This window comes from Narcine bancroftii, chromosome 2, assembly GCF_036971445.1.
Source record: "Narcine bancroftii isolate sNarBan1 chromosome 2, sNarBan1.hap1, whole genome shotgun sequence".
Taxonomy (NCBI): Eukaryota; Metazoa; Chordata; class Chondrichthyes; order Torpediniformes; family Narcinidae; genus Narcine; species Narcine bancroftii.
In genome coordinates, this window is record NC_091470.1 from 332,329,893 (window position 1) to 332,343,043 (window position 13,151).

Below are 13,151 nucleotides of genomic sequence, written 5' to 3' on the forward strand. Positions count from 1 at the left end.
TTTATCTTATTCCAAATAATAATCAAATGTTTTTAAGCAATGGTTTCTCCTTAGCCCCGGTTAATAATTTTGAGTCCCATTTATATATAAATTCCTCTGCTAACCTCTCTCCTATATTATCTAGTTTATTTTAACCCATGCTGGCTTTTCTACTTCTTCAAAGAAGGAATCTCATTTGAACCACTTGATAAAAATTCTTAAAATTAGGAAGTTGTAAACCTCCCTATTTATATTTCTATATTAATTTTTCTATAGAAACTCTTGACATTTTATCTTTCCAAAGAAATTACCTTACATGTTTATTTAATTCTTGAAAAAAACATTTGTGGTAATGATATAGGTAAGGTTTAAGAAAGATATTAAATTCTTGGAAATATATTCATCTTTATACAATTAACTCTTCTTATTAATGGGGGCGTGGCGTGATGGCATAGGGAGAAGACGTGGGAAGACACCTCCCCATGGCAGAACTATTTAAAACCCGTTTAAAAGTTTTAAAAATTTTTTTGCAACTGTTGATTATATTGCTGAAGTACTTTACAAACAGCCATGAGGAAGACTAAAACTCAAATAGCTAAGAAATCAGCCATTAAACAATCAACAATTACTGAAGAAACTCGCACTACCTCACAAACGGAGCCTCTGGAGCCTCGACTGCAGTGTCAATTCACTGACTGGCACCAACTTTACGAACCGCGACACAAGATGGCGCCAGTGACCGACGTCAATCTCCTTCAGATCAAGAAGATCAACTGCACATGCGTGAAACTTTGCACATGCGGGCTACATTTGAAACAGCCCAGGCTGCGGGTAGCCAACCTCCCTCAGTCCAGTGACCCTAGACTGGCTGGGGTGGGGTTCTCACCTATAGTCGGGTCGAGCTGACCCATGCATTGATGGAGGATGAGGAGGATATTGCTGGATTGGAAGAAGAATAGGTGCAACTTATGGAAGAAGAAACAGTTATATTCAAGGGTAGGCCTGTGATGAGGCAGACTTTTAAACTTAAGTCTGATCCTCATCTTCAGATTCTGCTTTATCTGATTTATCTAAGGAAATGGAGAATTTGGCTATGCAAGTGAGCCAAGGGTTTTCAGTTGTGAAGGAGTTGCTGAAATGAAAGGTGAAATGTCTTCTATTAAAATGGATGTGGCTAAGTGCCTGAAAGCAGTGGATAAGATTCAAATTAAATTTAAGAAGATTGAAGATGCATTTATTGATTGTAAAGATGATGTGGACCAGTGTTGTTACGAGCCCAAAGGATCCCAAAACCCAGCAGCAACAGATATTCACCAAAACAAATGGTTACTTAAACAAAAGTTGTTTTTAATTATCTTTAAACTTGAAAACAGAATCAAACTTTAACTTGTCACTATTAACTTAACTAACCTAACTTCACCCCCTTCTAATTCTAAGCGCACATGTATGTAATATGTGTGTAAACTTAAGAAAAGTTATTTAGTTCACAGTTCAATCTCACTTCTCATTCTTTCAAGTTCTCTGGTTGCAGGCAATTCTTATACTGTGCACAGAATTTAACAAATAAAGTTCAACAGGCTTTGGTGCTCGAAAGGTAAATGTTTACCACTCAGGAAAGTTCTTGTAGGTTTGCAGAGAGAGAGGAGTAGTTCCAGGATTTCCACAACTGAGGTACCACCATTAGTCACCTCAATGTCTTGCTGATGAAACTTGCCCCATCAGGGTTCTCCAGATGATAACCTCTTTCTTTAAGGCTACCAAAGAGTTCCTTTCTGTTCCACTTATTCCAAGTGAAACATCAGACAGATAGCACTTCCAACTTCTGTTTCAGTTCCAACAAGCTTCTCCTGGCTTGTTTCAGCTGTGTCTCTCTCTATCTCAGACTCCAAACTGCCAGCAGCATGTCCTTCCCTCTCTCTCACTTGCAAAACCGCCTCCTTCTTCTAGTTCATCTGTTGTTTTAGGTAAACAAACCTTTCAATAACCTCTGAGTGAGCATTTTGCAGAGAAGTCAAAAGCCTTGCAAAAAGGTCCAAAACAGACAAACTGGCTCTTCCAAGACAATAGTTTATTCATTTCATGACATAATTTCAATGATCACCTACTTGTGAAATATGCATAGCATTCTACATAGTTTCTGTAAAGTCACTAAATATGAATTTTTCAGTATTTCAAATAAGATCTGTTTTAAAGTGTGTGCATGTAACCTACTCTAATTTTACCAATTTATCTCCCTAAAACATCTCAAAATATTCCATCACATTGTAAAGAAAGGATGGGACAGATGAAGGATTTGTTTACTGGTTTAGAGATTCAGAAAAATGACTTGCTGAAAAAGATTGATGTTTTGGAAAATCAGAGTCGGAGGAATAATGTTAAAATTGTTGGTCTTCCAGAAGATTTTAAATGTCCCGACCCAGTTCAGTTTTTTGCAGGTGGATTCCAAAGGTTTTAGTCTGGAATTGGATAGAGCTCATCGAACAATAAGAAGGATGCCGTTTCCTGGTCAAGCTCCACATTTCATTCTGATTCGTTGTTTGTGCTACCATGACAGAGAACTGATTTTAAGACTTGCTATACAGAATGCCAGAAGCAATCAGGGCCCTTTACCTGTTAAGAATAATAGAGTATTTTTCTATGCTGATTTGAGTCAAGTTGTAATTAAACATCATTAATAATTTAATTCAGCTGAAGCTGTTTTGTGGAAGAAGGGTTATAAGTTTGCTTTTCCTTATCCTACTGTGCTTAAAGTTTTTTTATGGGGATTATCAAACTCAGTTTTTTAATGATGATGGTGAAGTTTTCACTTTTGCTAATTCTTTACCTGTTAATAAGCAGGGGCAAGATCAACAGCTTGTTTTTGTTCTGAAAGGGAAGAATGGGAAGTGAGAGATGGAAACTCAACAGTTGATTGATATTGGAATTGATGATGATTAAGTTAACCGAGATTAGGAAGAAGCCTAACATACTTGAACTGATTATGTTTTATTTTTGTTTGTTCTGTTCAGGGGGGGGGGGGAAGGGGTTGTTTGACTACCAATCCTTCTGAAGTCGTTGACCACTTTGTGGCATTTGTCACTCCGGTACAATTGAGGGGGGGTAATACTATTATATTATTGTAGTATTTTTTCATGGATTTTTTTCTTTATGGGTTTTTTGTCTCTTATTTCTTTTTTGAGGAGATCTCTAAAATTGTTTGTAATAGAGCCATAAGTGCTTCGCCACTTATGTGGGATGTATATGTGATTTTTTTTATGGCAAATTTAAATTTTGCTACTTTTAATGTTATTGGGCTTAATAATCTGATTAAGAGAAAGGGGTATTAGCATATATTAAAAAGTTGAAAGTTGATATTGCTTTTTTACAAGAGACACATTTGACTGAAAAGAAACATCAGAAGTTAAAAAGAGATTGGATTGGTCAAGTTATAGCATCTTCTTTTAATTTAAAAGCAAGAGGTGTTGCTATTTTAATTTATAAGAAGTTATCTTAGAGCAGTTGGTAGGCTTTTGATTGTTAAATGTAAAAAAATGTTTTGAATTTTGGACTTTAATGAATGTTTATGGTCCTAATATAGATGATGAGCAACTTATGGTAGATTTTTTAAAAATTTAAGTCAAGATTTTAATTGTTGCTTAGATCCATTGTTAGATAAATCTCCAAAATCGATTGTTAGAACAAAAATGGCTAAACAGTTAATGACATTAATTTAAAATATGAATCTAGTAGAGATTTGGAGGAAATTAAATCCTAAGGGGAAAGATTTTTCATTTTACTCATCTCGACATGATTCTTATTCTACAATAGATTTATTTTTAGTATCAGCACAATTACAAGGGTGAGCTTTTAAAGCTGAATATAAGAGTAGGATTTTGTCTGACCATTCTTTGTTGCTAATTACTTGTACTGGTTCTGAGAGAGTGGAGAATGTGTATTGTTGGAGATTGAATTCTAATGTTGTTGAGAAATCCTGAATTTATTAAATTTATGAGAGATCAAATGCAGTTGATTTTGAAAATAAATGTCGATTCGATTGGTAGTACATTTTTTTTGGGGAATGCTTTGAAAGCTTATTTGTGGGGACAAATTATTAGTTACACAGATAACATTTTTTTAAAAATAACATATGGTTAAGACTAATATATTGGAGAAGGAGATAGCGATTTTGGAAAAAGACTTGCAGCAGGACTCTATGGAAATTTAGAAAGTCACTACAAACTTATAAATTTGAGAAGTTATTGTAGAGAATTAAACAGCGTTATTATGAGTTGGGTGAAAGAGTCCACAGAGTATTAACATGGCAGTTAAAAACAGAGCAATAGAACAATAAATGCTATTAGACATGATTCAATAATTACTCAGGAAATTAATGATGGATTTCTTACATTTTAAGAGAAATTGTATATTTCTGAAATATTTACCAGATTTGATTCATGTAGACCAGGCAAGTTTTATTAAAAATCTGTATTCAGCAGATAATATTGTGAAGTTGATTTCTTTAATTAATACAGACCTTTGACAGAGTGAAGTGGAGTTTTTTGTTTAAAGTTTTGAAGAAGTTTAATTTTGGGCTTCTTTTTACTGATTGGATTAAGGCTTTATTTAAAAATCTTAGAAAAATGGACAGGTATCTTCTTCTTTTGTTTTATCTAGATTGACTAGACAGGCTGTCCTTTATCACCAGCTCCATTTGCACTAGCCATTGAACCTTTGGCTCAGTTAATTAGACAAGATAGTAATATTAAGGGTATTAGGGTGAAAGCGGATGAATATAAAATAAATTTATTTGCAGATGGTGTTTTGATATATTTAACACAATCTTTGAAATCTTTGGGGAGTCTGCATGCTAGATTGGAGCAGTATGATTAAATATCGGGATATAAAATTAACTGGGATAAGAGTAAAATTATGCCTTTGGCTATGTGGATTACTCATTTTGTAGGCATATTGCAAAATTAAAGTGGTCTGATCAGATTAAATATTTAGGTATTATAATAGATAGTAATTGCAATCATTTATATGAATTGAACTATTTACCTTTGTTGTCTAAAATTAAATATGATTTAAATTGGTGGAATGATTTACCTATAACATTAATAGGACATGTTAATTGTGTGAAAATGAATGTTTCCCTGTATTCAATATTTTTCCAGTCTATTCCTTGTAGGATTCCTCAAACATTTTTTAAAGATTTGAATGTTTTAGTGAGGAAAGGTAAAATGGCGAGGGTGTCATTGCAGAAATTGACTTGGAAGTATGCATGAGGAGGACTGTAACTTCCTAATTTTCAGAATTATTATGAATCAGCACAGTTGAAATTTATTAATAGGATGTTTGAAGTGGATAAACCTTTGGTATGGACTAATATTGAATTATCTCAGATTGATGAGAAGAGGATAGATCACTTTATTTATAAATGGAATTCTCAGCTTTTACAGTTATAATTTACTGGTGTTGAAACATTTAATGAAACTATGGACTTAAGAAAGAAATTATAGGTACTGAAGGTAAAATTTCGGCTAAAACTCCTTTATTTCAAAATAACCTTTTTCCATTAAATAATAAACTTTTGAAACTATGGGTACAGAAAGGAATTAGATTGGTAGAAGATTGTTATGAGGTTGGGTATTTTATTTTATTTTATTTCATTTCTAAGAATGAAAGAAATATGAAATTTCTTTGAATACTTTGTTTTCTTAATATCAGGTTAGAGCTTTATTGTTGGATAATTTGGGGCATATATTACAGTTACCTAGACAGTCTAAATTGGTAAGTTTACTTACTGAAGCTGTTATGCAAGGATTTATATCTGAGATCACGGTGGCCACCGTGACAGAGGTGCACCAAAGAAAAAGTACAAGGACTGCCTAAAGAAATCTCTTGGTGCCTGCCACATTGACCACCGCCAGTGGGCTGATAACGCCTCAAACCGTGCATCTTGGCGCCTCACAGTTTGGCAGGCAGCAACCTCCTTTGAAGAAGACCGCAGAGCCCACCTCACTGACAAAAGGCAAAGGAGGAAAAACCCAACACCCAACCCCAACCAACCAATTTTCCCCTGCAACCGCTGCAATCGTGTCTGCCTGTCCCGCATCGGACTTGTCAGCCACAAACGAGCCTGCAGCTGACGTGGACTTTTTACCCCCTCCATAAATCTTTGTCCGCGAAGCCAAGCCAAAGATATCTGAGATGTATGCTGTATTACAGAATAAAATACTTAAGCCGGATATTTATAAATTTGTCCATATCTATTTCTTAGGATGATTGGATGACTTTATGCAAAGACAGTATGACCAAAATTGTAAATGCAAGGTATAGATTGGTTCATTATAACTTTGTTCATCAGTTATATTTAACCCTGAGAAATTAAAGAAATATAAGTTTATTTCTTCTGATTTATGTTTTAGGTGCCATAAACAAGTTGGTTCTTTTTTACATTCTACTTGGTCATATGAAACAGTGAAATCTTTTTGGAATAGAATTAAGGAACTTCCAGAAGCTTTATTTAAATTTAAAATTTCACTTGATCCTATGGTATTTTTACTGGGTTATATTAAGAAATTGAGTTTGGAATTAAAATTAGATAAGTCTCAAATTGCTTTTCTGAGATTGGCTTTAGCCATGGCTAGAAAATGTTTGGCAATTACTTGGAAAAATAAGATTGATTTGAGTATTCAACGATGGCATTTGGAAATGCGGTCTTGTATTCCATTGGAAAAGATAACATAATTTAGGTAACAATTATTCTTTTTTTGTTAAAGTTTGGAGCCCATATATGAGATATATGAGATTGAATTTGTAATAGTTTTTTTCCCCACAATTGATGGGGTTGCACCAAACCATGGCAATAACTGAAGGTTGTTATGTAAGTTAATCTCCTCTTCTATTCTATCTTTTTCTTTCTTTCTTTTGGGGTAGTTTAGAGGGGGGTTGGGAGGGGTAGGTGGGTTAGGGTTGGAAGGGTGAGGGTTTACATTGGGTAAAATATTATGTATTTACTCATATTTTTATTGCATAATTTATTATGATCAATAAATAAAATTTTCAAAAAACTCTTCCTATTAATGTTATAGGCAAAATCATCCTTTTTAAAAAATCATCTTCAACTTTTTTGAGTAATGGCAAATAATTCAATTTATAAGTTTTTAGTTGTTTTCTACATGAACCACAAAATATTTAATCCCATATTTTGGCCATTTAAATTGGGTATTTCTCTGAGAGTGTAGTCTCCTTCTGTAAGAGGCATGCTTTCACTTTTATCCCAATTTATTTTATAACCAGAGATCTTACCATATTCTTCTAAATTAACTTGTAGTTTCCTTAAAGAAGTCTCTGGTTCCATTAAATATATTAGGACATCATTTGCAAACAAGCTAATTTTATACTCTTCTTGGCCAAGTTTAAATTCTTTAATTTCCAAATGTCTTTTAATTACTTCTGGTAGTGGCTGTATAGATAATATAAACAAGGCTGGAGATAAAGGGTTTCCTTTTCTATGTGATCTTGTCACTTGAAATTAAGTAAAAATCTGACCATTGGTTACTATGTTAGCTTTAGGTCTTTAGGTTCCTTATATAATGCTCTAATCCAATTTATAAAAGTTGGTCTAAAACCAAATTTATCCAGCAATTTTAACAAAAAAATCCCCCCAAAAAGCAACAGTATGACTTGGAACTTTTCTTTTTTATGCTAGATGGACAATGTTGATTAATCTAGCCACATTGTCTGCTGACTGTCTTTTTTTAACAAAGTCTGTTTGGTCCATATTTATTAATTTTGGTTATAATTTACAATCTGCATTCAACATTGAGATAGGTCTATATGATGAAGGCTTCAAAGGAGCTCTGTTTTTTTTTTGGTGTCACAGTAATTATTGCTGTTGAAAATGATTCTGGAAGTGTATGTGTTCTTGATGTTTGATCAAGCACTTCCATAAAAATTGGAATCAAATTTTTAAATTCTTTATAAAATTCAGTTGGGAAGCCATCTTCTCTTGGTGGTTTATTACTTTGTAAAGAACTAATTGCTTCTTTCACTTCTAATTGTGTAAAATTATCACTTAATTCTGTTTGTTCTACCATGTTTTGTCTAGGTAAATATATCTGGAATAAGTATCTATCTATTTTATTCTCATCTCGTAAAGACTCTGAGCTATATAATTTAGAGTAAAACTCATTAAATGATTCATTTATTTCTTGAGGTTTGTAATTAACATTTATTAAATAATTATTTCATAACATTTAAATAATTTGTAATTGCAATAATCATTCTTGATAACTGCTCTGCTTTTAATTGCCATACAAGTACTTTATGTGATCTTTCACCTAACTCATAGTACCTCTGTTTAGTTCTTGTTATCGCATTTTCTTTACTATAGGTCTGTAGTATGTTGTATTGTTGTTTTTTATTGATTAATTGTCTATGTTTATCCTCAGAATTTCTTTTTTGAAAATCTTTTTCCAAGACCATTATTCTTGTTCTAATCCATTTCCTCTTTCATGTAATCCTTATTAATTTTTGACATAAAACATAATTTGACCTCTCAAATATGCTTTCAAGGCATCCCATATTATAAATTTATCATTCATAGAGTTCAAATTTGTATCACCAAAGAGTTGTATTTGTTCTCTAATAAAATTTTTGAATAGTGATGAATTTAATCTCCATCTATAAACTGATCTCTGTCTGACATTGTGATCAACATCAGTAAAGGTGAATGATCAGATAAAATTCTCATTTTATATTCTGCATCTAATATCCTTCTCTGTAACTGTGCTGAAATTAAAAATAAATAAATTCTAGAATAAGTGTCATGTCTATATGAATAAAAAAATAGTATTTTTCTCTAGGATGAATTGTCTCCACACATCTATTAAATTCAAATCTTTCATCAATATCAATGTAGCTTTCGCTCTTGATATTCCTCTAGTTGTTCTGTCTAAAATTGGATCTAGACAAAAGTTAAAAGTATCCTCTATTAAAATATTCTTATGTGCTTTTGCTAAATTCAAAAAGGTTTCCTGTATAAATTTTTCATCATCCACATTTGGTACATAGAGATTTAAAAGAGTGCACAATTCTGAATATATTTGACAATGTGTCATCATATATTTCCCTGCTGGGTCTATTACTACATTTTGTATTTTCATAGAAAGATTTTTTTCTCACCAAGATTGCCACTACCCTGGTCTTAGAAATAAACGATGAAGCTGCCACATACCTAACTTCTTTTCAACTTCAAATGTTGTTTCTCAACTAAATGTGTTTCTTGTAGAAAAGCCAAATCTACTCACATTTTCTTAATATGTGCTAATACCCACTTTCTTTTCACTGTCCCTCTTAACCCATTAATTTTAAAATTCCACAATTTTACTCATCATTCCACACTCCTTCCTCCACCTCTGCCTGTAGTCCCTCCTCCTTTGTTTCTGTTATTCAATATACAATGTATTAGAGCACACTCCCTCCGGCAATCCAAGTAAAGAAAAAAATTAAATGTACTTTTAAAGCATGGAAATCACTACATTTATGGCTATATATAATCAATAAAATACCGTGCGTGTGCGTGTTGGTCAAGTAGCCAACACTAATTCCCTCCATTTTATGGGTTGTGACCAGAGTCACATTTACCCACATGATACAGTAAGAGTTAAAGACCCATCTCCTCCCCACCCGCCCCCCCACAACCCGGTATTTTAGACTCAAAACATTTTATACATTAAAAAAAAATTGTAAAAATCAAAAGGTATTTTCATAAATTTCAAGGATTAACAACGGAAAAGTAAGTATAGTCCCTTCAGAAATGTCGATAGCTGTTGTACTTCTAATTCTTCATTCCCTCTGAATTATTAGGAGATTTTTCACAAAACTTAAAAAGAACTTGTTTTCACTTCCAGGCAAGAAAATCTTCAAAGTTACCAGATGGCAGAGCAAAATTCTGTAGCCCTTTTCGCAAAGAATCTTCTTAACTGGATTAAATGTCTTTTTAATAAATCAGCACTTATATCAGGATGAAATAGAACTCTAACCCCTGCATACTCAAATTGTCCTTAGCTCCTTCTGCTGCTAATGCCAGAATCTTTTCTCTGTCTTGGTATCAAAGAAAATTAATGCAGAACGTGGATTCTGATTCTGAAGCGGCTTTGGTCTGAGAGCTCTGTGTGCTCTTTCAATCTCAACAGGTTGCTTAAAGTTTGCTTCACCCAATACTTCAGGAATCCATTTTGAAAAAAAAAGGTTTTGGATCTTGCTCTTCCTTTCCTTCTTTAAGACACACTATTTAAATGTTATTCCTTCTGCTAAAATTTTCCAATATATCCACCTTTTGCTGGAGCTTCTGATTTTCCATAACTAAGGCAGTGTTAGAATCTTCCACTCTCATAACTCTATCAAGCATATGTTGCACTTCTCCCTGTACTTTTTCATTTTCACATCCATTTTATCAATTTTCTTCTTCAACTTATTAACAACATCCACAACTCTTTTTATTTCCTCTCTCACTTCTCTTCTCATTTCCTGGAATTCTTTAATTAACATTTCCATTCTCGTTATATCTTTTGCTTCGCTTTTTCTTTTAAGTGCTTTAGGTTTTTCAATACCTTAATTTTCATTAACTGAACATCCTCTTTTTTCGATGCTAGTCTGCTGAGAGCCCAACTCCTCTTCTCCCTCTTCCGATGATATTTCAGAAGACCCCAGTTTTTTGTGCATGTGCGAAGTCTCGTGCATGCTTATTGCACTTCTGGGTTCTTCTTCATCACCATCTCCCCAGAGCTGCAGGGGAGCAACGTTGGTGGAAGACCCCTCGGCAGAAGCACTTACCCAGGGAGTAGCTTGTATGCTAAGTCCCTGCTTCTGAGTGCCTGCAGGCCTCCAATCCTTCTTGATCTTCTTTTCGTGTTGGGCCCTAGGTAAGGCAGCAGTTACTTCTTCTTTCTTTGGAGGCATGTTGAATGTATTGTAGAGGAGTTTAAATGTATTTTTAAGATGTTTTAGGACTTAAACATTTCTTAATCTGTACTTTTTTTTACTAATTCCCAGGAGGGTTAGGTTCCTACATCCTAAACCTACTGCATGACGTAACTACCCCACCCCCCCCCCCCCCACACTGTTTACCCTCTTGATAATTTGTTAATTAGTATTATAAACACAAAAAAAATGTCAGAATTCACTTTACCTCAAGCCTTCAGCTTGTGAATTCATCCTGTTGACTTGGATCTTAGAATATACAGAATTTAAATGAATCACTAACATTTCAGATGTTTTCAGGTGGTATTAGGTGAAAATAATCTATGTATGTTGAGATAAATTAGTAAAGTCTGCAAATCAAAGATAACTCATCTTACCTCAACATGTATGGTAAAAATGCAGTGAGATCTGGAAGAGCTCCTATTCATTGTATGGGATGCAATAATTCTGTTGGTTTCACCCTGTTATATGAAAGAGTAACACATAGTTATAGAATTCTGCAGCGTAGAAACAGGCCCTTTGTCCAATTTGCCCACATCAACCAAATCATATCACTTTAAACTTTTCTTGCACTTGTCTAAATTTGGAATGCAACATAAGAACATGAGAAATAAGAGCAGGAGTAGGCCATCCGGCCCATCGAGCCTGCTCCACCATTCAATAAGATCATGGCTGATCTGACTATTGACTCAACTTCACCTACCTGCCTTTTCCCCATATCTCTTAATTCCTTTTTTTAATGCAAAAAATCTAACTGAACCTTAAATAAGTTTAATGAAGTAGCCTCAACCACTTCCCTGGACAAAGAATTCCACAGATTCACTTCTCTCTGGGAAAAGAGTTTTTCCTAATCTTCATCTTACATTTATTCCCCTGAATCTTGAGGCTGTGTCCCTTAGTTCTGGTCTCACATACCAATAAAAACAATTTTTCTGCCTCTGTCTTATCTATCCCTTTCATAATTTTATATGCTTCTGTAAGATCTCTCATTCTTCTGAATTCAAGTGAGTATAATCCCAGACGATTTAGTCTTTCCTCGTAGGTGAACCCCCTCATCTTCGGGATAAACTTGGTGAACCTCCTCTGGACTGCATCCAAGGCCAGTATATCCTTCCTCAAATGTGGAGACCAGAAATGCACACAGTACTCCAGATTTTCCCTCACCAGTACCTTGTAAAGTTGCAGCATGACCTCCCTGCTCTTGAAATCAATTCATCTAGCAATGAAGGCCAATATTCTATTTGCCTTCTTAATAACTTGTTGTACCTGCAACCCAACTTTTTGTGATTCATGCACAAGCACTCCCAAGTCCTTCTGCACAATAGAATGCTGCAGTTTTTCACCACTTAAATCTTGTCCTCTATTTTTCCCATCAAAGAGGATGACTCACATTTACTAATGTTGTACTCCATCTGCCAGACTTTTTCCCACTCACCTAACTTAACCATATCCTTTGCAGCCTCTCCACATCCTCTGTACAATTTGCTTTTCCACTCAATTTAGTATCATTTGCAAACTTGGCTACACGACACTCTGTCCCCTCTTCCAAATCATCAATGTAAATGATGAACAGCTGTGGGCCCAGGACAGACCCCTGCGGCACCTCTTACCACATTCCCAATCAGAAAAACACCCATTTATCCCAACTTTCTGCCCTCTGACAGTTAACCAATCCTCAATCCATGACTTCCCCGGCTCCATTCATCTGTATCTTATGATAAGTTTCTTGTGCGGCACCTAATCAAATGCTTTCTGGAAATCCAAATATACAACATCAACCTGTTCCCCTCTATGAACTCCACCTATTATATCCTCAAAGAACTCGTGCAAGTTTATCAAACAAGACCTGCCCTTTCTGAATCCATGCTGCATCTGCCTGATGGAACTCCTTCATTCTAAATGTCTCACTATTTCATCCTTAATGTCAGATTTAAGCATTTTCCTGACTACAGACGTTAAGCTAACTGGCTAATAGTTACCCGTCTTCTGCCTACATCCCTTTTAAAAAGTGGTGTGACATTTGCTGTCTTCCAATCTGCTGGGACCTGCCCAGAAACAAGATAATTTTGATAAATGACTACCAACACATCAACTATAACTCCTGCCATTTACTTTAGTACCCTGGGATGCATCCCATTAACACCAGGGGATTTGTTCGCGTTCAGTCCCATTAGTTTGCTCATCTCTGTCTTTTTTTTAACAAT

The 13,151-nt window shown here is 34.6% G+C and overlaps 1 protein-coding gene across 2 annotated transcripts in view; it reads right to left on the reverse strand.

Annotated features, from left to right (window-relative positions):
* kif9 (kinesin family member 9) overlaps window positions 1-13,151 on the reverse strand; it is a 158,235-nt gene that overhangs the window by 103,226 nt on the left and 41,858 nt on the right. For both annotated transcript variants that reach the window (XM_069922101.1, XM_069922099.1), the window contains one exon: window positions 11,325-11,408. In XM_069922101.1, the coding sequence (XP_069778202.1) occupies window positions 11,325-11,408 (84 nt within the window). The remainder of the gene's footprint in view (window positions 1-11,324; window positions 11,409-13,151) is intronic.